This window comes from Aquila chrysaetos, chromosome 3 (genome assembly GCF_900496995.4).
Source record: "Aquila chrysaetos chrysaetos chromosome 3, bAquChr1.4, whole genome shotgun sequence".
NCBI lineage: Eukaryota > Metazoa > Chordata > Aves > Accipitriformes > Accipitridae > Aquila > Aquila chrysaetos.
The window spans coordinates 15313235-15340710 of record NC_044006.1 but is presented as its reverse complement, the minus strand read 5'-3'; the positions used below and the strand labels follow the sequence as shown (position 1 = coordinate 15340710).

At 42.1% G+C, this 27476-nt stretch overlaps 1 protein-coding gene across 1 annotated transcript; it reads right to left on the bottom strand.

Annotated features, from left to right (window-relative positions):
- Nucleotides 1-432: 432 nt before the first annotated feature.
- CHMP4B (charged multivesicular body protein 4B) lies at nucleotides 433-27476 on the bottom strand. The gene is made up of 5 exons (XM_030007552.2): nucleotides 27067-27476; nucleotides 5825-6002; nucleotides 4958-5072; nucleotides 4268-4394; nucleotides 433-1247 (listed from the first exon to the last, which is right to left on the bottom strand). Exons 1-5 carry the CDS (start codon nucleotides 27260-27262, stop codon nucleotides 1180-1182), a joined length of 684 nt encoding a protein of 227 aa, XP_029863412.1. The 5' UTR covers nucleotides 27263-27476; the 3' UTR covers nucleotides 433-1179.

The following is a 27476-nucleotide window of genomic DNA, read 5'->3' as shown; positions in this document are numbered from 1 at the left end:
TATTAAGACACTTCAATGCACTTGAGATGTTCACCCATAACTCCTACAATACTACTGCTTTAAAATACAACATTTTTTAGCACAGTGCACAACAGGTATCATTTCTGTGACAAAAAATACAAAGCCAAGGCTCCCAGCTCTGTCCCTAAACCTGTTGCTTCTACTTTTAATTCAGCTTTGATTTTTCCTTAGTGTGGGGATTTTGAAATGGTGGACCAGAATATTATTACAATAAGAAAACAGCTACAGCAGCCCTCTGGCAATTTTGCTCAGCTAAGACTGTAGTTTTATACAACTAAGCTACAGTCATACAACCAAAGTTCAGCTAGCTTTGAAGGGTGTATGGCACTCACATAGAAATAGGCCAAACTCCACCTAAGTTATAGCCAGATCACTAAAACATCACAAAGAATTGACAACAGTAGCCACAGATGAAAATTAATCAAGATATTTAATACAGTGCAATCCATAGTAGTTTCTTAATTAAAATAATTGTGTGCATGTATCTGAATGGGTTATCAATTATCACAAAAAAGCAATAAACATTGTAATGCTAGGTAGAAAAATGTACAACTGAAATTTAAATCTTCCCTACTTCCAAGATAGCATTTGTCAATTGCAAATCATTATCACCAATTAAAATGGGAATAGTGACTACGTTGTTGCGGTGACAAACACAAGGCTGGCCACACATCAGTCAAGGGATATAAATATAACTTGCAAAGAACTAAAAACCTAAAGCATTCTTGCACCTAAACACAATAAGAAGCCGATGATGGCTTACGACTTTTCCTGTTTTTTAAATGCTTTACAAGACTTCTAGACACACTTAAACTGACTTAAAATTACAGAGTGTTTTTCAGCTTATTTCAATTCAATATGGCCCAAACTTTGAAGATGAAGATCCAGCAGTGGCAGTAGCACAGTCCATAAGCTGAATGTGTGATTTTGCAAATAGCTTTTTACACAAATTCAACCGTATAAACTGCAGGCAATTCCCCCTGCTCCCCTTTCTTTCCTTTGTGCAGACCATGCTATGCAGAAAACAGCAATGCAGTTCTCACTGCTTTGGGTTAAAATTAAAGATAGAGACATTTTGCTTATGCTTTCTCCTCAACACAACACATTTGCACCCAGAATAGGTAATCAAAGTCTTTTTACAGCCAGTTACTGCTGTGGTTACATGGTTCCTGCCCAAGCTTCCAGCTCTTTCATGTCATCATCCTCTTCTTCCTCTTTCTTCTTGGCTGCAAAATATCAAAAGAAAACAAATGAGTGGGAATCTTGACAGAAGCCTGTCTCGATTCTTTGGAGGAGAGAAGCCTCTGTGCCACTGACCTGACCAATAAATGAAGCACCAAATGACAGTAGAGGAAAAAATACACAAGACCTTTTTGAATTGAAGTAAAAGGTGCCTTCTGAAAAAGCCAGCATGGGCTAAACTTTCTGATATTACCACTTCAAGTGGAAAGAGACAATAGTTCACATGGGAAGAATGCAAATGTGCATGAAGGTTAAGATGCATGCACCAGCAGTGTCTGTTTTCCATAATCACCAAGCCTCCAAGGAGAAGAACCTGAGCCTTCAGCTTCTGAGCCCCTCTCAGAGGGATATAGTTTCTTACAGAAATTCATCTGACATCTCCAGTATTACAGTCTCTCCCCCATAAAAAATAAATTCCTTATTCCATCATTAAGTCCTCAAAGTGCAACAAATGAGGCTACTGTGTTTTGGTCTAGCCAAGTACAGAATTTGGAGACCTCCAACTCTTGTGTCAGTTCAAGCTCTTCAAGGGGCTGAAGAGCTAACGAGCACTGGGTGTGTGCTACTTGCCCTCTTGCCATGCTCACTAGTAGCTGGTTGGATGTGGATGTTAAGCAGCACGCTATGCGCTGCCTTGTTATCATTTTTGGTCCTTCCAGGGAAGCAAATGCTACTATTTGTCATAATGTGACAAGTCCAGTTTCTGGAGATGAAAACCATTAACTCAGCAAAAATGTCTTAACAAAGAAATAGCTGCAATAATTTTGAAAAATACCAAAAAAAGATGTCATTTCCTCAGACAGTGTTTTTGGTTGAAAGGGGGGAAACCAAACCAAAAAAAGAGTCAAATAGTTCATACTCAAAATGGTTTGTGTCATTCCAAATGAAACATGTACATAAGAGAGAACTGAGTCAGCTTTAAGTCAAACTCAAGACCTATCATTTGTACAAGTTTGGAATTTGGTTTTCTATCTTAAGTTCTTCCAGTCTCTGTTAAACAAAAACAGCTTTTGCCTGAATTTCTTCTGACATCAATTTAGCTGACAGGCAACAGCAAAAAATTTCTCATTCAGACCGATTAAGTCAAAATCCAGACAGCTCCTGAGAACCGGAAAAGCAGGAAAGCTCACAATCATTTTCTATTCAATGAATATAAAGGAGGTAATAGAGTCAGCTCTACTGCAGAAGACACATTACTTATTTCCAAAAGACACATTAAGCATGTACCTGCATTGTGAGGTAAAGTAGTCCCTTTGAAAGTCCGACCCATGATGACCAGAAGTAAACTTTTAATCCCAGTGTATATTAAGTCAATTTTAAGAGAAAAACAATTTAGGTTAAAACCCCCACCACCACACAAAATCCCCACCCACTACCACCCCAGAATCCCAAGGTTTCCCAAATGCTGGTCTTGGAGAGAGTTTTATTTAAGTAAAAAGTAGCATGTCATTTAAATACATTAATGGCATTCTAATTTCCATCCAAAAGCAGCTTAACATAAATCCTATAAAACACTGAGTTTTATTCTCATAGTTTTTACTACAAAAACATTCAGAATTTTTATTATTTTTATTATTTTAGGAAGTGCTATGTCTACATAAGTCTTATGCTGTATAGTTACTTAAATAGGTGCACAGTTACAATGTCTCTTACTAGTGCGCAGTCACTACTACCTAATATAATTCAAAAAGTATATTTGGGTTCAAGTCAGTATGTTTTAATTTCCATACCCAAAGAATATTTAGAGCACAAACTTCATTAAACCAGCTAGGAAATAAAAAGGTTACACACACGTTCATTTAATCTGTTTCTCCTGCTGTTGGATCTGAATCTAGATAAAGTCTCAGATTTAAGATACTTTGATATAACTCACTCCCCTCTCATCAACACTTGTCAGCAATTCTGCCTAGCAAAACAGAACTAGAAAAAAACAAAATCAATTATGTCAAAATAAAAGAACTATAATGCACAAGCAGCAGACTTCATACCATGTCACCTAAAGCAGAACCTTGTTTGGCAGTGTCTGCTGCTTCCCAGGTCCTTTTAAGCCTGGAAAGGCAGCAAGATAATTATAGATACACTGACCAACTGGGACTCTTTTCATCCACTAGTTTTCTGGACCTTTTTTCCCTAAGCAAGCACATGAAATAGAGCTGCAAAGTCTACAACTTATTCATAATAAATTAAGGCAGATTCAGCAAAATAGGCTAGTAAAGCTTCATATCCCATTAATGCATGCCAGAGGTATTCCAACTACACTATATTTCATGAGGTATCACTTCTAGTTCATAGAAGAGTGATTAGTTCAGATTTAAGAGCAGCTTTGAACTGTCTGTGTAAATACGAACATTTCTTGCCCGTTCTCCACGTAAAATCATCACACTAACTAAAATTTCCTAGATATATGCGCTCTAAGACTGGGATGACCCTAAGTTTGATACTGTCTGGCTCAAGTACATGCAAACCTCAGAGAGGCAACAGCTGTCCCCAAAGAGGGGACTCTCAGGTTAGTTCCTCCCAAAAGCCAGAAAAACAGGAATCAAATTAAAAAACCAAAGCAGCAGCAGCAAGGAAGCACAGTTCAGTGTGGGAATCTGAACTAGCCTGGGACTAATTCCGAGAGCTAATTTCCTCTCCGCTTCCTTTTATAGCCTTGGTAGGTTTGTCAAGACTACTTCCCTGTTGGGCCAGCAGCAACTGGTAGAAGGCTTCCTTTCTCCACATCTCCACTCTACCCTGAGTGTCATCAACGCTGTAGATAAACTGGTAGCGCTAGAATAGATAATAATCGTTCCTGTGATAGCTATTAATTTTCGTGGTTCTTATGAAAGGGAGGTTACCCCCATGGAGAAACAGCACTAGATGTAATTTGTGATTCACAAAGCAATTTCAAGCAAAACGTCTGCGTTGCCTGCAGCTAGATCTCTCAAATCTGAGGATCTGGCAGTTAAATAAGCATACTTTTTAACAATCCAAGGTGTTTCTGGTAAAGCTCCATACATACCTGGCTTTGATGGTATTGATATTGAGGGCACATTTGGTAGTGGTACTGTCTCGGGACCACTTATTTCCAGCAAGTTTTTGTCTAGTTCTTCTTGTTCTAGTTCCTCTAGTTCTGCCATGAGTTCATCCTAGGTTTTTAAAGGAAGAAAAAGAAAAAAAAGGAAGAAACTTTAAGTCATATTTATTTGCAAGTAGATTTAGCTGGTCATATTATTAAAGAAAACAGCTTAAATGCACAGGATCAGAGCAAACCGAGGAGATGAGGAGTCTGATTCTTCTTCTGAATTCCTGTACATGATCTTTTGGAGGGTGAGGAGGGTGGGGAAAGCAGTAAAGAGAAGAAATCTAAGTCCAAACATTCTCAGATCAGGCCATTCAGACCATTCTCAGCATAAAGTCAGAGTCACAGCTGCTGTATGCACTAGTAGGAACAGCTTGTAACAAGTTCTAGAAGAGATTTTATATCCTAGTACTACACCTAGACACATGCAATTTGCAGATCTTAAAAGAAAGATCGCATATGAGTCAGCATCCCTAGAGGTATTTAAAAGACATGTAGATGTGGTGTTTAGGGACATGGTTTAGTTGTGGACTTGGTCGTGTTAGGTTAACAATTGGACTCAAGGATCTTAAGGGTCTTTTCCAACCTAAATGATTCTATGATAAAAACAGAGGCAAATTTAAAGCATACCTCATCAAATTCTTCTCCGAATCCTACTGGCTTTGAGATGGCTGTTGAAATCTCATCTGCCAGCTCTTGCTGTTCTGCAATGTCCTGCATTAATTCATCTACTTTATCAATATCCCTGTAAAAGAAAGTAAAGAGTTCAATATAATCAGCCAGTTTCCCAATCAACACTTAAGACTGTATTTCTTGTTTTTTGTAGAAATGCCACACCATGGTGACATTTACAAGGTCCTTTCCCAAAATATACTTCACATGCAAGTCTGAATTTTATCCCCCTGGTCTCAACAAAATTATGCATGTACTTTTTACTTTTCCCTAAAAGCTTAGCTCATAGCAGTTACATACAGAGACTTCATATGAAGAGGTTTTGTTCTGCATTACTGGTATTAATAATAATTTGCTGTTCCCTGATCCAGCATTATTACATTACGTCTACAATATTTGCTTTTGGAGCAAGTACAACATTCCCATAATGCAGTTTACCTTTAATTATTGCTACATACACAAACTCCACTGCACAGAAAGAAGTTTAAGTCTCCCCTTGAGGCTTAAAATTCTTGCTGCTACTAGGTGGATCTGTAACTGGTGCACCCTCCCATTTGCTTTAGACTACACTGGTGCTAGCTGCCTTTTGGACGAAGGCAGCGGCTTTGTGCTGTATAAAATGGTGGCAAACTGAGAAAGCATCAATACTTGCGTATTTTGTTCAATATGAAAGTGTATCTAGTATTTCAGTTTAAGTTAGAGCCTTTTAGAAGAAGGTTTTGCTACTCTAGCTCTACCTTTGGTTATGAAACACCTGGCATTTAGCAGATCAAACAAATGACAAACTAAAGGTCCTACAGAAAGATGCAGAAGGGAATAACTTACATGTTGTCATGAGCAGCTTTCATAGCTTTAGCAGCAAAACCCATATTCTTAAGCACTTCAGTGTTAGTGTTGGCATTCTCAAGGGCTTCCCTCTGAAATTCAATTGTTGATAATGTGCCATCTATCTGTGCAAGCTGCTTCTCGTACCTCTTCTTACGCTTTAGGGCCTGAAGAGCAGCTGAACAACAAAGAAAAAGGTAGGATTTGTGAGATTTATGCCCAAAACAGCCATTCACATTTTGCAGCAAATGCCACTCAGTACAGAGAAATATTTTGCACGTTCTATTGTTTGTTGTCCAGTTTTCTTCCTAGATAAACTAAGTTGCCTAACCCTTGTGTTTGCCTCTTTCAACAAAATTGTTTAAAGGTGGCCAGATGCCTACTGCCCATTGCCTTTCACATGAAGGTTGCAAGCCAAGAAGCAACTCAAGGATTGGTAGTCCAGTCACTTGTAACACACTGTAGACCAGAGACTATGCTACAAATAACAGCAGGCTTCAATGTGCAAGCTGATCCACTTAAATATATCTTTGTTCACCATCACTCCCAATATATCAAGGTACAGTTGCTGGTGTAGCTCCTGTCAGATGAGGTTGTGATGCTGCTGCAGGTCCCTACCAGCCAGCTGAACTCCTGTGCAGCTCCTGAGAGAAGCAGCTCATTCAAATACAAAGCAAGATAAATGTTTCTTCAGTTTTGCTACTTAATGCTGTGAAATACACGTATTTGTAGATATATTTATATATAAACAAACTTTGTGCATGTTTCATATTAGTCCTACTACAAGGTACTGTCCACACAACAGTCTCTACTGATAGACATGAGAAGAGAGATGCCACCACTTAAATTGGTTTGAGCAATTTGCTGCTCGTAAGCACTTGTACAATGTCTGCTCTTCCAAGAGGAGCCCACCCATGACAGCACCAACACAGAGCTCCACACCCACGGGGATCAGCTGGTGTGGGAGGACTGGTCCAACTCGCTGGACAGCTAGGCTTCTCCAGCTCCTTCTGCAATGCTTCGCTCCACCCCACCCAGACAGGTATGCATCCAACGGGTGACAACAGTCAACAGCTAGCTCTTCCTGAGACCCAGACAGACAACAGACCAGTGCACATTCATTTCTGAAACACTGACAGTGAACACAAACTAGATTTACATACAGTCTTGCCTGTATGCAGCTAAAAGTTTTGGTAAGAGCTGCAGTGCGGGCAAGATCTGCCAAGCACTGAGCACTGCTGACTGACGAACCAAGTATCACACGGAGTGAGACATGAGTACAGCTTCCCTTCATGGCATTTCTGCCTCCCCTCCCGATACGAACAGACCTGTCCGCTGCATGACAGTCTTGGTCATATAATACACCCGGGTACTTTAAAAACTCAGCTTGGACACAAACTGCTCTCCTAACAGCCTTACTCTCAGTTTCTGAACTCAGCCACATGCACACTTCATTTCTTCAGTGCTCTAATCTCTGAGGGACTTATAGCAGAAAACATGATACAGGATCAGCTCTGCTAAAAATCAACGTTCTAGACCTCCCAACAGCTCAGTTACCTGCACCAGGAATGGTGGCAAATAAAGGCTTTAAATCTTTAAATCTCTAAAAGACATTATTTCAAACCTTTGCATATTTTTTGGAGGGAGTCAAAAACAAGGAGTAGGAAATCCCGACAGCAGACAGCTTCCGTTATCTACCCTACTAGAGGGATGATAACTTTGCGACACGAGGAGTGTGCTCCTGAAACACACGCAAAGTAGCTCCTCTCCTATAAGCAGATTAAGTCTGCAGGCACCCTGCGTATTTTGTCAGATGTCATCTTGAGAAGATTGACAGTCCTTCAAGATAACGTTCTTGTATCCAGAAGTCCCACATATACCTTCAGTTCTACAATTGGTTATGAATATGCTGTATTTGATTGCTTTCAAATTACACTAATGTATTACAGAATAAAAAAGTATTTTGTGAAGGTACAGCTAAGGTTGCCAAGCACACAAAGTAGCACAGGTTGATTTAGTAAAAGTATTCAAAAATGCAAAAGCACAGATCACAGAAGCCAAAGCACAGAAGCCAAAGACCCAAACCAAACCCCTTCACTGACTTGCACTCCAACAACCAGTAAATCCCACATTTTGGGGCCAGTCCAACATCCATTCTCATTTGACAGGAGTGGGAACAGGACTGGGTTTTCGTGTAACACAAAGGACAATGTTTGCTCTGCAGAATCGAGCACAACACAAATATCATCTGAAACATTCCAGCTTTATGCCAGATCATAAAGTGATGAGCAACACATTACTGGTATATTTAGTCTGGTTAGTTTTGTGCTAATGGTTTAATTAAGGATATATAAAGTTTTCTTACTCAGAAAGATAAAACTGTTAATAGGCTGTGTTTATATAGCAACAGATGCTGGGGAAGTGTCAGACAGTGATAGGACATTCTTTATTGAGGATTTTGTGCATCATGGAGAATTACTGGCAAAACCAGAGATTTTATAACCATTATACAAATCCAAGTAAAGTACTACAATTTACGTACAGTTCCCCACGATAGTTTTCTCTGAGAATAGCAACAGTTTATGTACATTTCATGATTATGTACTTTTACAACAAGCTGTTCAGACACCAAACATTGCAAGCATCATTGTAAAAGAGCTTGTGATCAGGAGTTTTTATCAGGACTGTTGGGTAACCCTATCCCTCCCATTCCCACACACACCAGTTCAGTGTACCAGAACTGAACTCCCCAGCCTTCACTCTGTTTTATAAAGCCTTGCCTTGACTAATTTCTCACTTGTACATACAGATCAAGGCTCCTGCTTTTACAAAAGCATGGCATGTAATCTTCTAGCTTGCAGAACTGAGCAGGGATGGCCCCAGAAGACCTGGAAGATGACACATATCTCCCACCTGGGTGCAGGCTGCAGCACTGCTACCTGCTGAGCTCCTGCTGAACTGCCTCGAGTTCCTGCTGGTCTCAGCCAAGAACCAACCATGCTCAGATCCGCTACAGCCAAGAGCCTGACATGCAGACCCCTGCCAAGGAACAGGAATATCAAAATGCTTGTTTTAAAACTTGCCTTGTTTCAAGTGAAAACTTAAAATGGATTTGTGGTCTTTTCTAGAAATGTTTCCAACTCCTTCAGACCAAAAGTGGCCAAGGAAGATATTTATATTTTCCCTTCTCCTCTGTGCAGCCAATGCAAGGACAAAGCTTCCCATGGCCACAGTGCCCACCTGTACCTACTTGAAGACATTGAAACTAGGCCTGTTTCAGTAGCCTAAAAGGAATAAGGACTGATACACAGCCCTGGCAATAAACACAGGGTCATACATAAAGCTTCTGTGTCTGGACAGTTCAGCATAAATATTTAGCATAGGTCAATTAACATCAAAGTGATAGATCAGTTTCTGCAATGAAGAAAATCTTACACAAGAGATTGCAATTTTTTGCAGCTAGAAGCACTAAGGAATGTACAACAAGGTATTCAGTGCCTCAGATTAGATGATCACAACTTCCTGCAATTTATTTTCATCTGTGTTTCCTTGCTTAACTATCTTTTAACGTAAAGTCCTTGTTTATAACTAGAAGATTTTATTAAGCTGAGAAGTTAAAAAAATAGCAAGTTAATTTAGGTCACTCGCATTCATTTCATCCTGCAAATTTTGGCAATTCTTTTCCCATACTCCTCCCCCCACAGAAGAGGATTTGCACTTTACATTCAGGATTCTCCTTGTTGCAATTAGCAGCGCAGTCCTTTCACGGTGCCCCTTTCACAGATGCTCCCAGGCATCTTCATGTGGATGCAAACGCAACTCAGAGAATGATGCTCTGCCCTACGCTCCCCCCTGCCTGCCCTCTACACAGGGTGGTGGAGACTGCTAGGATCTCGTGCAGACCTTTCTAATCGGTATTTGTCTCAGCTAGAGAACAGATCACTAAATGATCATTTCTCTGCATCTAATTTTTTATAAAAGTTAATAAAAATGCATTTTCTTTCAGAGAAATACTTAAAATCTTGTTTGTGTGTTTAGGATCATTACAGTTAAGTCGGTTTTCCATCTCTCGGGACTGATTTCCCCATTGTCAGATATTTCTGGATGAGCACACCACAATACCCACAGCTCTGAGCTCACAAGGAATTTCTAGAGTAAGGGTCCATCTGGAGGCAAAAATAGGAGCCATGCCAACCTCTGCACAGGGGCCAAGGGGCTCACCCAACCAGGCACAGGCCACAAACTCCTGCTTGAAATGCAGGACCAGCAACAGTCTTTGGTAGCACAAATAATAGGGCTGCAAATTTTCCATATGCTGCTATCACACTTTACAGAGTGGTGGTACCTGACAGAGGTATAGATCCAAAGAGGTGATTCTGTTCTAACTACAGCTACTTTATCTCTACTCTATTTAAGTGTTGATTTCTGAAAACTGATTAGCAGTTGTGCCGCTTTATTCCTGCAAAAGAGTCTTTACCATCTGCATAAATACCTCCTGAAATCTTATGTACCGCCAGAGTAATACATTTTTATTAAGTTTCACTGAAGTCAAAGCTACAAACACTTAATCTGAAGGGAATGACATTGGCTCTTTTTCTCAAAAAAAAAAAAAAAAACAAAACAAACAAACAAAAAAAAAAAAACCAAAAAAAAAAAAAAAACACCCACCCAACAGTTCCCAGAATTTGAAATAAATATGACACAGAGACAGTAGGCTAGAAATATGTCCTCTAGGATTATACACATGCAAGAAACAGATTTGTGTTTGAAGTCAAAGTGTAACACAGCCCAGCTTTGCTCTTCATGAAGACTGCTATCACATTAGGCAGCTGCGGAAGAGACGGTCCTCAGGACCCACACCCCTAATTACACCTTTACTGCTTTGAAGATAGCAATTACATAGGCAGGCAACATAATTTAATACCCAGCTTTAATTGCTGTGGAACTGCTTCAGCAGGACCTGTAACCATATATTAAGTTTAAAGCATTTATTCTCTAGCCTAGCTAGACAGAGTTCGCTCATGACCCAGAACCTGTTGCTGGACAGATCACCAGCACGTTTTTCTAGAAATGGCTGACTTCAGTTTTACAACAGTGCGATAATTTCCTTATCTTAGAGTAAAAAGCTACACAAGATTACAAGATTGCTGGACCAGACTCTCACAGTAGCTTCTGCAAAGTGCCTGATATTCAGAGGCTTGAACCAACTAAGGACTGATGCTTGCTCTCACCATGGCTGGGTATTTCTTACGGATCTCTCTGCCTTTATACAGAATAAAGCACAGAAAGACCCTGACTATGATCTCCATGTGGTACTAATGGCTTAATCGCAGCAGGTAAGCCTGGTGTGTTGCAGGTGGTGACTACAGGGCAAGGCACAGCTCTCACAGGATCACTCAGTGGGGCACTATTCTTGCACAGAGCTGAAGGAAACCGCTCTGTATAAAAACCTCCCCAGCTCCTACGCACGGGACTTGCAACAAAGGATGCCAGAAACAGGTAGAGAAAAACAACAGGCAGTGTCCCTGATCGGCACTCACTGTCCCAGCAAAGCCTTCCTTCGGTGAGAAGTGACACTCCAGTGAAGTTGCTCAATAACATCTCAAGTTTCTCCTCCAAGAGCATCCTGCCTTTGGGTGGGGGTTAACTTACTCTTGAAATATCCCTATTACATATAAAAACAGTTTAGGAGGGGATTTTTTTCTTGCCCTCCCCCCCCCCCCCTTTTTTTAAGCTCAAATCTCCCACAGGTTGTACAGGAGGAAAAGACAGTAGTTGCTGAACCATTTTACAACAACAAACTGACACATTACCCTCCCAACCTGTTATAGCTATGGATTAGACAAATGATGCGAGAAAAGAAAACTGTTGGTAGACTTAGAATTTACTATTAAAAAAAAAGTTTAACATATAAGATAACCTTCACTTAATGAATCAATGCAGACCCAATGACAGCAAAAAATATTTGATCATTACATGGGAAGTTAGTTTTCACAAGATGACAGCAAGAACCTGCCAATAAAACACTCAGTATTTTAGACAGCCTTTACAACCTGTACCTTATCCTTCAAAGGCACAGTGTGTGTTTTAGTTTGTAAGTCCAATGTGCATTATGAATTGCATGCACTTAAGATGTCCTCTAAAAAAAAAGAGCAGATAACAAAACTTAGTTGTACTTTATTTGAATTTTAGTAAAGTTTTCAGCAGAATACATAAAGAAGCATGCACTGGGGAAAAAGCAGGGGTTTTTATATATATATATATATTATTGCAATTAAATTAAAGGTAATACATTTATACAGAACTGGGTGACTCCTGCCATCCATTAGGAGACAGTGAGCAGGCTCCAAATTATCTTCTCTGTATGACATTTTGATATATTCATTGTCTTTATCATCAACTACGACCAGGACGTTGGAGCCAGTTTTTATTCATAAAGATTTCACCACAGAGCTCTGACCAGTTAAAAGTGATATAAATAGTTTATGACCTCTTTTCCATTGGCAAACTAATATAAAATGTCTCAGTGTTAATGAGCATGAACCTCTAATCTCTGCAGTTCCTTTTTACACAGAAATTCTCACAAACATCAGCTTCCTGAGAGGAGGGCAAGTCCAGTAAAACAGCAGCTGAGTCAAAAGCAGTTAAATGTGGACTGTTTCAATTACTTGAACATAAAAACATGTATAAAAGTACATTTGAAGAACATTTTACAGCCTTTTTAAGAGCTCAAACTTTTTAATACATAAAAAGCTATTCCTTCCACTGTTGGGTTTTTGAGCGTGGGTTGGGGGGGAGGGGGCTTGTTTGTTGTTGTTGGGTTTTTTATTTATTTACGGTCTTCAACTGATGAACTACAAAATACTATTTTTAATCCCCTACTTCTTTGAATTTCTGTGATAGTCCCCCCTAGAAAAAACAGCAGAAGTTTTATACTTACCGTTCAACCACGGTGAATAACAAGAAGCCAAGGGTTTCATTATTATGCCTACCACGGCAACACCCAGCGCTCCAACACAACTGATAAGCAGGAACTCGTGTTACGGTTTTCAGTCACTACTCCTTCTGACTAATGAACACGCAGAAGTAAAGAGCACAGAGTCATTTAGCCAGACTATCCTCCCCTGTCAGCACTCACAGGCTGAAAAGCATGACTGCTCACCCAAATAATTTCACTTTGCTCTCAAAAAATGCTATCTGTAAAAATTTAATTTCATGTATTTTTAAAGTATTTCAACCTGTATATAAGCAAATTACTATTATTAATACTATTATTAAGAGAGCTGTTGAAAGTCTTAAGATTTCCCTTGCAATATTTACAGCAGTTTGCTAGAGAAATAAGAAAAATGTTCACTGTGATAAGAAGTTAGCAGGATAACAAAAATAAAATTTTACTACATAGTACCGCATTCAGAGAAGAAAAATTGAGTATGAATGGGTCAGTGATTTTGTTAAAAATCAACAACCCTCCTGCAAATAAGTACTGCTTATACATTTGTAGGACAAATAGTGTTAATGAGATATTTATGCATACAGCAAGTCTATTGAATAAATGCTTTTAAATATCATTATTAGAAAAGTATAGATTAGTAGATAAAAAACAAGGAAGAACTCAAAGACTTCTTTTTCTACATACTTGCAACTCCAAATTTTGCTAGCAAAAACATGTCTCAACTTGAGTGGAGCAGGACAACCAGTTACTTCAAAGAGCACTGGGAACAACTGGGAGTATAATTCAAGAGTTTCACTGAATTAAAAAACATACTTGTACCAAGGTCCACACGTTTGTGAACCCAGAGAATTTGAGCCAACTAATGGCTCATAATAGGCATGTTTCCTGCCTATCCAACTCCTGCCTCGGCAAAAATCTGCTAAAAAATCACACTGATACCTAAAACAGAAAGGCTTCTCATACAGAGGAAGACACATGGGTTAATAGCTCTGATTACTCCAGCTGAGGGGAAAAAAATAACTTACTCTCACATCTAATTCTTACATTCTCTCTGGCAAACGAGAAAAGAAATGGCAGCAGCAGAGATACCACTGCGAAAGGATACCAGTTGTATTAATATGGGATGAAGAAGTTCCACAGCAGCCTCAAAACTAACGTACATCAAATGTCAGCCATGCCAAAATAAATAGTGCAAGACAGCTGCAGAGGAGCTTCCCAAATGGGGGTCTGTTGGCCCCTCTGGCAGAAAGCCCAGGCACTAGAGATGATTGAGATAATCAACTTAATACTGTGTGACTGTCTCGCACGTTATATTGTGTATCCATCTATAACTTGCTCAACAGAAAGAAGTGTCATTATTTTTGCTGCTTCTGAAAATACCGTTCCATCTTCCTGGCACTTGCCTCGGCGGCAAATGTAATCAGGAACAACATCCTCGCCATCCTTGAAATGGGATAGACAAGAGGCACCAGTAGGTGTAAGAAGTAATTGGCTGCCTTGCCTGCCGTGGAGTCTGCAGTAGAGCAGCTTAATCTCAGGCAACAACTGCTCATCTCTCATTCTATTTAGAATTAGCAAACTGCCTACAATATCTCAAAAAAATTCCTAAGAAGCAAAAGGTAATGTAAAGCAATGCACAGAGTATCCTCCAATGCTACAAGCAGATAAAAAGGTAGATATAAATCCCACTACGGTCTTACCAAACTTCTTTCACACCACTGAGTTCAGCCTTGAATAAATATCTTTCTGCAGGGATTTGCTAGCTCAGGAAGCTGTTAACCAGCTGACGAATGCTTGTGTTGGTTCAAACCAAACCAAGTATAAAAGCATCCAAGCGGTATCTTGCCACAGCAGATCTGCAGCACATACCAACGAATGCTCATCCCAGACCAGGCAAGTCTTACAAAATGCAGAAGCTGGTGACTCTTGATTCTCTACGCAGGGTCCCAGAGGTCAGATCTTTTCAGGGTGTTTCCAAAACCTTTCAGGGTATTTCCAAAACCATGTAACTACTCTAGATATAACAGCTAGAGAGCACCCTTGTCCTGCAAGCTTCTGCCTGAGCATTTTTGTTTTGGTGCTGTTTCCCGGTCTGCAAATACTTCCTACCCCTCCCGTGCTCCAGCAGAGCCTTGCCCACACCCTGCACGTTAGTGAGATTCCTACCCCTGAAAAGAAACACAAAGCCTTTCAGAGACATTTACATGCTGACCTCGTACAAAGGACTGAAGAGGAAGAAAGCAAGCATGGCCACTAAGCTGATACATAAGCATATTCCTAACTGGTTTTCCATTAAATACCCAGCTACACTGAGCCAAGTTGATGGCACAGCACAAAATGTCAGAGGTCCAAGAAGTCAGGTTTGATTTTAAACGTCACGGTGTGAAAGTGGTTGGGAGACTGAGGTACCAAAGCATAGTTAAAAATAAAGTCACATCAACTCCAAGGCTAATACAGTGCAAAGCAGCATGATTTCCTTTCCCGTGAGGATCACCTACTGAGATCTATGATGTCTAGAGGACATACACAAGTCTAAAAGTCACTTTATCGTGAATGTCTGAAGTCATTATCACACATTTCCCCCAGATGCCAGGGCCTAATGTCTCCAGCGTAGCTCCCAGTGCTCGCGGCAGCTTCCTGTGCCTTTGCCTTTCTTTTGGGAGATGCTATGCTTTTAGTGGGGAATCGTGAGCAGAGTTCAGTCTTGGTCCTCCACTTATCTTTGTCTACTAAACATCTAATAAAGTTCCCAAACCCTATCCTCAAAGGAAAGCAACTATTCCCAGCTCAGAGATGAACTGACTGATTAAAACTACTTCATTAAAGCATCCAAACCCAGGCAGAGAATACAAGAAGGTTTCTGTACTATCTGTATTTAAAACACAAGATTACAACTTCCTCTTGAGCAAAGCAGTGCCAGAACATTTAGTCTATTGTGCAAGAGATTAAATTAAACAATAAGCACTCCTGGTCTAAAAATCTATAAATACACAAAGGTGAAAAAAAAAAGATAAAGAAAAAACCATCCCATACAACAGCAATCAGAGGTTTGATACATGCAATACCCAAACAGAACAGTAACCACTACCTTCACACCATCACTGACTGTGGCACTGCTCAGTGCTCTGGTCAGCGTCGACTCGACCTTTGCACCAGCAATTATTGACGTTGTTCCACATCCCACAGCCCAGACGTAAGGCAGCTATACTTGAAGCGTAATGCACTTCCTTGTCACGCTCCTTATTACAAATTAGTCACAAGCAGTCATTTTCATAAGGAGTGCAGAAAGCGTGTTTCCGAAGGTCAGAATCCATGATTACAGTGCTATTTATTCCTGAAACAGTGAGTAATTCACTCAGGCTGAAAGTTCCAGACGGAAACATATTGCACTTGTGGATGCAGAACCAGCAAGCTGAGTAACCTCCTCCTGGCCTGGCCTTCTTCAGGGAACACAGGTGGCTAGTCCAGAAAGCAACCAAGCCTTCAGCCTTGGAAGTTGATACCTATGCCCCTTAAACATCAAGGCAACGATCCTCTGGTCAATAATGCTCTGTAAAATAATCTCTAGGTGAGTCTGGGACAGCTTTGTCCAAGAAAAAAGGAAAAAAATGTCAACTACAGCGAGATTTGAAGCCCAAATGAGAAAACCAGGGAAGAGAGATCCCAATTACAGAGAAGGAGCCAACGGGTTTGTTCCACCCAGTTGGAATGAGCCTAAGAAACGCCAGACCAGCCAAGATCATCTAGGCCTAATGCTTGAAACCATCACACTAAATCTGATCCACCCTCTGAAAGCAAAGCATATACCTTATTTCCCAATCTTCAGTGTTTCACTTCTTGCGGTCCCGCATGTCATTGGATGACGGCAGGGGATTGCAAGTCATCTCCAAAACTGATTTACCCAAAACACATTTCTTCTTTCCAAATACAACTAGATATTTTCTAAGGCTGCTGGAATAAGTTATCCTCCCTTACCCTTTTATACTGCCCAATAATTCTTCTGTTAAAAACCTGCAGCTTATTTCACATTAGAATTTTATATGTGTATAAAAGAAGATAATTGTTCAGAATTCACCAAAAGTTTAAACTTTTAGCATGAGAAAAATATGTTTCTTAAGCACAACTTGGGATTCTCACAGCCTGCAAATACTCTTTATGGGTTTTCTTCTTTATTTTGTGATTGCTGAAGATACCTTGTTAAAGAGAATTCCAGTGAAAAACTATAATCTTCTTCTGTATCCCTGCCAGAAATGCATCAGGTAGAGGGTTCAGCTTTACAAGAACAGAAGTAGCTCTTCTTAAGTATCTCAAAATGTTCTTTTCTCACAGGGAAAAAAACACCCACCCAACCAAATTCCCTATGCTTAACCAGATTTTTGTGATTAAGTCACAAAACTCGGAAGATCCTACCTTTAAGTGGCCCATTTCAAGACTTCTCTTCCTGGGGAATTAAAACAAGTGTCTGCCTGGGTAATCTATCATGCATTTTCCAGCTTTGGGCAATTATTATTAGAGTGTTGCCAAGTCTAAGAATTTCACTGAGGCTGTCATAACATTTAGCATTTCTCTTAACATCTCGTTTGGTGAACTTATGCTATTTTGAGATGTGAAAAATTACTTTTTTCATGAATGCTCAGATTCCAACACTAACAACTAAGGGGGAAAAGTGGAAAACACACTCAAAAGTTATAAAGCAAATAAGATGAACCACATTTATTAAAAAAAAAAAATTAAATAAAAAAAAATCTGTACTTCTTGAATCAACCTCCAAACACTTAATTGGCAACACTGCAGTACATCGCTCGAGCCAGAACTGAATTGCATTTTTTTAATGGCAATCCCATACTCCGAGCCAGTGATCAGCTCCAGAAGCCAGGTTTAGCAATAAACATTGTTACTGTAGTCCTCCCATCACAAGTTGATGGTGCTGCCAGGGAAGCACTTATCAGAAGAGGCTTTCTACCACTCAGTTTCCTCCCAGGACATTGCACATGCTGAGCCCACCATAGGGATTCTGTCAGGACATTTTATTAAGGTACCACCTCCAAGGGAGATGTAAAGACTGTGCACAGTTCCTAGTTAGCCCAATATGAAGTTTGCTTTGTATCAAGCTGTTTTATTTCATAACTAACAAAAATCACCTGCATATTTCTGAATATCATTGGTTGATGTTCCTGTCACCCTGACATTTATGTTTCTCTTCGGTTCCACTACATCCAAGCAATGTCTGTGCAGTCAACGTGGAAGTAAACATGACTTCCTTAAACCTGAGTAAGTTCCTGCCAAGCCATGAAGAGCACATACAGTATGGATGCTTGGTAACACTTAACACACCACCACATTAGTGAGACAGTCAGCATGGCTGATGACAGCTTTATCAGAAAGGGGGACTCCAAAAAGACAGGTTTTACAGTGAAAGACGTTGCAAGTCTTTCCATGTGTGGAGTAACGTGGCATTAGGTATCCAAACAAGCTCATGATGCAGCTACATGGCCAAATTCACAAACGGTCACTATCAGGTTAACCTCAAGGGATATGCACCAGCAGGATAGTGACTATGTTACCAAGTCTCTTGGTTTACCTTGTGCCTAAATCAACCCTTGACTTCAACACGTCAGACCTACTGGATGAGGGACTGGGGGACAAAGACCTGTTAATCTTGTATTCTGTTCTGAAGCAATTGCTGTCTGGAAAGCGGTATGATCTGGTTATTGCTCCAGATATGATCCTGAAAGTGGGAATAGCACGGTCCAAGATGGACTATCAGTTGTACCAGTACACTTGCTGACTTGGCTTCCCTTATCTGGGGGAGGGTAAGGAGCTGGGGAAACAGCTGACTGCAGGAGCATAGGCTGGTGCAGAAGCTCAGAAATGGGAAGGGAGCAGTCATGAAAGTCTGTACTGAGATCAGCCCTTGCTTGCTACGCACAAGGATCAACATGCATATCCCAGTGTGTGCAAGAGAGATGGCTATCCTGGTTATTTGGACAACCCCAAACTTCCATCATTCGCTGCCAATCACTTGAGAGTTACAAGACAACAGCTGTCTGTATAATTACCCTATGCTTGTATTAGCCCTACAAAAATGGTTATTTAAACAATGAACCCAGAGGAAGCCATAGCAGACCTTTTCCAGCTAGGCTTCCAGCTACAAGGACATCACAGGCAGAACTATTATTCCTTTGCCCCAGTCAGGCACTGAGCTCCACCAAGGGGAAATTTCTGCTCTCCCATGTTCCCACCAGTGCAAGGCCACTGTGGCCATTTCACTGCCCTCAGTACTGGCCCCAGGAAGGTCCACAGTGCCCACAGGTTCCTCACCTGCAACCTGGCCACATCCTTGCGAGCAGACCTGCATGCATCTGCCAACATCTTCAGCAACTGTAACACAACTTCTGCTCAAAGACTCAACCAGGATGATTACGTGCAGAACTAACCTCCTTATCATCAGCTATGTGCTGCGGCCTTGGGTTGTCTGAGGGAAAGCCAATGGTCTATCAACATCTGATGTGTGGCCTGTTTAGGATTCTCCAACTGCAACCTTTTTGTTTCAAGCACTTTGTGCCAGGAGTTCCAGTTTGCTAGATGCCTGGCTGAAAACTTCATGGAAAGCATGTTAAAGCACGCAAGCTGCTCCAACTTTTAGTTTTGCAAAATCATCCATTTTTAAGTGGCGTGAGTAAACAGCAAGATTTTACTTTACACCCCACACCACACCTTTTTCAGAGCCTTGCTGGCTGCAGAAGGTCAGGCCACATCCTCCCCACTCACATCACATCCCATACAAAGTCTCTGGAACAAGCAGCACATACTACTCCAAAAAAAAAGAAAGGGCAATATTAAAAACTTTTTTTCCAAAACAGATGGGGATTTCACACGGGAGAGCAAAAAGCTGCCAAAATCATCACAGTGGTCTTTTCCCAGCTAGACTCAGAAAGTGCCAGCAGTACATCCCCCAGCCTGCTGCTGCCTCCAGCAAGTACAAGCGCCCAGGAGCAATGCAAAGCACCGTGTGCAGGCAAGAGAGGCTGGGCTGCCAGGAGGGAGACACAGAGGCACATGGACATGCACAGCTGCAGCACACCTCTAGCAAGGGCGTCCACTCAATCCAGTAGTACAGGCAACACAGTCTGCACAAGCCCTACAAGAGCTTAGAGGTGGTGGTACCCTCCTAATGTAGGTCATTCCTGAACGCCAAAGAGCAACTGCAAAACAGTTTGGGAAAGGAAAAGAAAAAATCTTTTTCCTGGACAGCACTGGCTGCAGACTCCTCTTGCTGTGACACCGTCCCTCCCTTCTCCATGTTAAATTAATCCCCTGCTCAGCAATGAAGCATAGTGACCTGTTTTCAGCTGGGATAGAGTTAATTTTCTTTCTAGTAGGTGAGATAGTGTTATGTCTTGGATTTAGTACAATAATGATGTTGATAACACACTGATGTTTTCAGTTTTTGCTACGCAGTGTTTATACTAAGTCAAGGATTTTTCAGCTTCTCACCCCCAGCCAGCAAGAAGGCTGGAGGGACACAACAAGTTGGGAGGGGACACAGCCAGGACAGCTGACCCAAACTGGCCAAAGGGGTATTCCATACCATGTGACATCATGCCCAGTATATAAAGTGGGGGGAGTTGGCCTGGGGGGGCGAATCACTGTTCAGGAACTAACTGGGCATCAGTCAGCAAGTGGTGAGCAGTTGCATTGTGCATCACTTGTTTTGTATATTCCAATTCTTTTATTATTATTATTATTATCATTTTATTATTATTATCATTATTATTATTTTCTTCCTTTTGGTCCCATTAAACTGTCTTTATCTCCACCCACAAGTTTTACTTATTCCCCGATTCCCTTCCCCATCCCACTAGGTGGGGGGAAGCAAATGAGTGGCTGCGTGGTGCTTAGCTGCTGGCTCGGGTTAAACCACAACACTTGGCCATGTCCTTCACCATCACTTCAGGCCCGGAAGCACTAAGATTCGCCAGGTAAGGAGCACTGACTGCTTTTAATTCCAAGCCCCAATACAGCACCTTTTCTACGCTGACCCGCCTGCCAAGCAGCATTGTAGACTGCACCACGGAGCGTACCTGAGTGCACAGCGCCTGGCCATCCCCAGCATCCCAGGAATCCAACTGGGATCCTGCTGCATGCCCCAGGTGACGTTCAAGTACGAGCACATGGTTCTTACCAGAACCCAGTCAGAATGAGCAAGAAGGGATTGACAGAGAGGCCTGAGTGATACAAGTGCAAAGCCTAACAACATCCCAGCCCAGATAAACATTGCACAACTCAGCACAAATTCTGCCAGAGAGAAACAACCTGGCAGTTTTCTGCACAAGTCTGAGTAAGTAAAAGGGAGTTAACCCAAATTAACAATTTGCATCACCTGCAAATTACAGTTTTTGAACTAGCACTAGGAGCCCTTAAGCAGGATTCAGTAACTAGGCCTGGAGCTTAATGAGATACTAGAATCCAACATCTAATACATTTGGAGAGAAAAAGTAATAAAAACAAAGTCAGTAGCTGCAAACACACCAAGTTTCCCTTCTGAAAGGGCTTGATAGAGAACAGGAACAGGAAAGGATGTATTGCATCAAATACAGTTATCAAAACACATCTGACAGGACCAGAGGGGTTTTGGTTTTATTTATGCCACTTTTTAAAGCTGTTTTAAAAAGTGTCTGTGAATCCCCCCATTCCTCCCAAACTGTTCTATAGCACAGCAATCTGTCTCCAAAAGTCTCTGTTAAACACAGGTAGGGTAGAATTACAAACTAGAAGTTTCCTCTTGCTTTTAAACACCTATTTAAAAAGGGTAATTGTCACACTTTTCCCAAGCCAGGTGGTTAATGCTCAACTCATTAATCTCAGGGGAGATGAAGGACTCAGGCCAGCACTGCTATCAGTACTCTTGCACTGAAGCTGTGGTTTACAGTTAAGCACCTGGAACTCAGAGATGCATTTTACATTAGACTATGACTTGAAACACAGAAAAGGCAGACTGAAGTACAGCAAGAAGGGCTGGATAGTGTTTGCTGTAGGACTCCTGCTTCCGCTACATCAGCATCTTATGATTCATGGAAACAAAACCAGGTTCATGTTATTTGATTCTAGGAGCAGAGATCACTTCTCTTGCCAGATGCCAAGCAGTGCCTTAAAAACACGTTCGCAAGCAATGCATTGATGTCTAAGACCTTACATACATGGTCGCAGGCCATTTGAGCCTTTGCCTGTACCCAGGCCTGAGGTTGCAGCTTTCTCCTCTCCTTGAATTCCAGATTGTTGCAACATTCTGAACCACTCAAACTTCTAAACAAAAATGTCCACGCCATCATGCAGGCATGCTTCCATTTTTTAATTAATGATCAGCTGGCCCTCTTGCTGAGAGATTGCACATCACCCTCAGATTTTATCACAGTTAGTACCTCTAAGCTGACCAAGCAGGGGACTGTTGCCAGGAGAGGCAGAACTGCCCTCCTCCTTCAGTCACATTCCTGACCTCCTGTCCTGCCTGCCAGCTCTAGCATTTGTGTGGTTAAGTGCAGAAAACTCCTTTTTTTTTTTTTTTTTTTTTTTTAAAGACTTAGGTTTTGGCTGGATCAGCAAACCAATCCAACTCAAGCACTGCCCACACAAATGCTAACTCCAGCAGAAGAGAAACAGGCAGGACAAGGCACTACCGCTTCTGGCAGCCACATCACTCGAGATCAGCCAGTGCCAGTTCCACAGCCACACCACAATGCACCAGTTGTATGTTTCAGCCAGGTTAACTAAGCTGCTACGGAAAGGGGCAGTTCTGTCTCCTCTCCGGTGCCACAGTAACCCTCCAACAACAGGCAAATCAGATCAGCAGACTGATGTGACAGGTTAAAAAAAAGGTAGGGGGATGGTAAACAGTTCATTTTCCATCAGATCAGCCAGCTGAACTGACTTACCTGTGGCAGCACTGTGATCTATTGCAAGCTGGAGATGGGCATAAAATCATGACTTTTGGCTTCAGCCTACACCCAACTTCCCTATTTGTTTTTGGTGCCGGGTGGAGGAGTGTTCTCTTTCCAGGAAAAGCCTGAATTATACAGCAGGAATCTAGCAGTGGTTTTGCATTCATTTGTGTACTCAGTCACCAGTGCTGAAAAAAATAGCGTTATATTTTTTTACAGTGAAAGAGAAACTTTGACTCAGAGAAGAAAAAACACTAGCTAACAGAAATCAGAGTTGACAGAAAATCCATGAAATGTCTGTCTCCTGCTAAAGCCTGAATATATTTACTGCATATTGGCACGATATTAGGTTTTCACTCATTCCAGTATTTGTGGACCTAGTGTTCATTAACAAAAAGGTAAAATCTAGTGGCAGGCAGGAACATAACTGCATTGATTCACACTGGATCTAAACTCTAGAATGGACTACTTATAAAAATGGCACCCTAGGACAGTGTCTGGTTCCTCTCCCTACTGTAATATTGAGAAATAACTTGAGCTTTGGGTTTTCATGAGAAACAGATTCTGGAATCATTACACCCAAAGTAGTCAGAGATCAAGGAATTAACGCGTTGCTTCTTTGTGTGCACGTGCTATTTCTCTGGCAGCTTGGCTTTGTGCAACCAGGCAAGAGCCACAAGGAAAGGAGAAAAACTGGAGCAGCAGTGATTAAGATCAGGTTGAGCTATCCTGAAACTGAATACTGAGCCCCAGAACTTCATTACCCTTGGCAAGATCTAGCAGTTTCGTTAGTTTCATGAAGTTTGAGTGCCTGATAAAATATACCAGATTTGATGAAACAATGCCATATTGACAAACTGGAGCGGAATAAAAGGATGCAGCAGCAGCACAGTACTTCCAAACCGTCAAGCTCACAGCTGTGCACTTCTTTTGTTAAAACAAAATTTATTTTCAGGACAGATTTAAAATCCAGTAAGATACTGCGCTGACTGGTGTTCAAACTACACTGTACTACTGCCACTTCCATTAACTTCACTGAGAGGAGTAAGTCCACTACTCATGGGCTAGAGTAAAAGTGTTGAGAAGCCTCAGGGAGGGGCAGGGGGGGGAGCGGAGATAAACACCAGAACCCACACTGTTTTCAAAGGAATAGGCTGAACATTTCCATGAGAACACATAAAAAAACAAGCATAACCCAAGTTCTTCCCAGAAGAGGGAATATTAACTTGCATCTTTTCAAGAAACCTTTCTAAAGATGAGCAGTCTTCTCCTCGGCAGTTTTTCATCCCACGGACAAAAAATGACATGCGCATTAAAGCCATAACTGCTGGTCTAACACTCTCTAGAAGCAGCATAGCTGCCTTCGCACCAACCTAACACTTGGAGACTGTTGCCCTCTCCCTCCCCCAGGAGCTATTTTGATATTGTGGACTAATGAGAAGGAATTGGTAGAGTGAAAGAAAAAAAATAAAAAATTATTACTTATTAAAATGACTTGAGTTCCTTCAGAATGCATGGTGATCATAAAATTGCCACATCTGTGCAGCCAGAAAAGAACAGAAAGACCCTGAAAAAAAGGAACTTTTTACTAAAATTTGAAAGCCTCCCATGCCAAGAAACAACACAGACTAAGGAAATTTATTCCAGGTAGTTACTCATTATAACTTCAGAATTTCATGAGGAGTTGTCTGGTTATACAGCCTGGATATCCTAAATCCAGATTATGAAAAATATACATGTATAAGCTCATAAATTAATAAAAACCTGCATGTGCTTGGGGCAGGCAGAGGAACAAGAAGGCCTATAAGCTTCTGTGCTTTCGTTAGACTCCAGAAGTGCTGTAGGAATTAGTCAATGAGCCTTTAGAAACCCCGCTCACTTGGCACCCGAACAATCGCACAGTGTGCTGGAGAGCAGAAAACGTTTCCTTTTGTTACCCCCAGTGTGTCAGATGTCCATCTTTCCTCTGAGAAAACAAAAATATCTTTCCAAGGTGGCTTTAAGCTTTCAGGTAAGCTCCCTGCCCCACTGCTGCAGACACGTATATTCTTCTGCCGGCTTTACCACAGCAGCTTCCACTAATGTCGGCACGACTGTCCAGCTGTGCATTACCCATATGCACCATCCACAGTACGCTTCTCTATAAACAGCAGGGATATACAGAAATCTCCAGAATAAAATGCTTAAGTCTTGGAGAACTAAGAAAGCTTAAGGATTCTTCAAGCTGTGTTTTTTAGAAGTTGATTCAACACAACAAAAAAAAAGTCTACTTAATTCACTTTTGTTTGCTTTTACTTAAAACATTTTAATGGAAAAACTTTGACATAGTTGAAAAGACACTTTCACATATAAAACCAACACCTTTTTATTTTCACTTAAATTATGGATTTAAGAGATTTTTGCATCAAAATTACATAATTTCTAGATTATAAAACAGCCTGAAGTCCGAGAGGAAAAAATCCAAACAACTCCATATAAAAAAAATGCAATTTGTTACAGCTCAACTGATGACTGACATCTTGAACCCAGAATAAACGAGCAGGCCCTTAGTCTGTCCTGACAGGAACTTGCTTCCCTCGCAGATAACCAGCTGTCTTTCCTAGCAGCCCAATAATAAAAGTTGGCCTCTTAGTTTCATAAGTCCTCTGGAAAAAAGAGGGTCTGTTTTCCACCAGAAAACCATCCCTAGCCCTTCTCCTTTTCACAGCTCCTTAATTACTCATCAGGATCCTGTCCTTCTGTGAGACCTTAGTCTGACCCAGAATGCTGCTAGTGAATGGGCAGGTTTTTCTCCTTCCTCCACCTCTAAAGAAATTTAATCCCTCCACTACCCAAAGTGCTCCAGAGCACACTGACAGGCAGCATGTACAGAAAGGCATGGAGAGAGATGACATTACAGCAGAGCAAGATAAAGACCTGACCAACCAGCAGCAGAAAGAGTTTAGTAGAAGTTAAACAGGACCAGTGTAAGACAGAGGATGCAGAAACTGCAGAAGAAGAGGAAGGCTAGAAAGTCATGTATTTTAGTTCTCCTTTTAAGCTCATTACCAAGCTAGGCAAAAAACTGCACAAGAAACTCAGACTTACTAAAACTGTTGCAATAAATTTGCTTTAGAAATTAACTCAGTTAAGCCTGAAGCCAGGCTCTGTTGAGGTCCTTCAGAAGACACTTGGGGCAGCAAGTCAGGCCTGTGCCACGCTGCTGCTTGCCTACAAACCCAGCAAGCACTCCTGAGCTTGCTCCATTTGCACTATCGCTCAAATACAGGGCAAGTGAGAAGCCCTGATGCAGCACACTGTTCTGAAGTTTGAAAGGAGGCTTGAAATGCTGACTAAAGTAGTGGAATGAAGCAGAAACTGTTATAGGTAATTACTGTAAATTAACCCTTGCTACTTGGCCAACAGTTGTGCATTAGCAACTCTCCATGCCACAGACAGAGCCGCACCACCCGCTTCAAGCCCTGCGGTTCTGCTGTGTCCCAGCACAAAAAGGGCATCGTCGACACAAAAATCTAAATATGCTTTCCTGAAAATGCCGCTTTTAATGACCATTGTAAAACAAGCAAAAAGCTCATCAGAGCACCAAAATACATAGCTGACAACCTGCTGCTTATCTTCAGGCTGACAGACCATTAATGCGTATCAAGCACTGCTTACAAATACATAGCTAGACCTCCTCCGGCGAGCCGAGTTCTACCTGGTGATCACCAATTTCTAATATCCATTTATAAGCCACTTACAGCTTTAGGATACGCTGACAACAATAAAAATATATTTAGCCATAATCCTCAATTTGAGCAGCGGTTTGGGTAAAGAGCTTTGTTTGTCAGAAGAAAAAACAACAACATAGTAAAGCAAGGCCTTATTCCATATTGATGCGCTGCTTTTCCAGCTACTCCTGCACGCAACCAGAAAAACCCCGGCTCCTGCTTTGCAATATTTTCCTGGCCTCTCCCTGAAGCGACGCGCACACGGAACAGAAAGCGAACCTCGCACAGAAGAGCCAAGCAACACCGTGACATCGTTATCACGCGGGAGTGATGCGGCACCCACGTTAGACATAAAGGCTGCCCTTTCCGAGGCGGGGAAAGCCTGCTCCGGTATAAACCTTGCTAGGGAAGGGCAGCAGGCCCTGGAGAGCAGGCTGCCGCAGCTCCCAGGCAGCGCGCTATAAAATAAAGGCAACAAGCTATAAAATACAGGTACACGCGTACGCCTGTGCTATACGCAGAGCGCAGCCACCAACCCAACGGGCCGCCCCGGCCCTCCCCACCCCGGGCAGCCGGGCCCGGCCGACCTGTTGCCAGGGGAAGGGGCGGCCCGGCCCGGCCTCCCCCGGCCCGGCCTCTCACCGCGCTTGTTCTTGGTGCCGTGCTTGCGGGCGGCCGCCAGCTCCTGCTCGATCTTCTTCTCCAGGAACTCCTGCTTCTTGCTGAGCATCTCCTCCGTGTCGCGGAGCCGCTGGATCGCCTCCTGCGGGGACGGGCCCTTCCCGGCGCCCTTCCCGCCGGCGCCCGTCCCGAACAGCTTCCCCAGGAGCCCCGACATGGCTGCGCCGGGCCGGGCCGGGCCGCCGAGGCCGCGGTGTGTGGCGGGGGCGGCGAGGACGGCCGTGGAGCACCAGTACCCGCTCCCCTCACTCCGTGCCCCCTCCTCACAGACCGGCCGGCCGACCGACCGTCAGTCCACCGGCCCAGGCCGCCGCTCGCTCGCCGGACTCGCCGCACCCCGCCGCCCCGCCTCAGCCCGCCCCGCCCCGCCG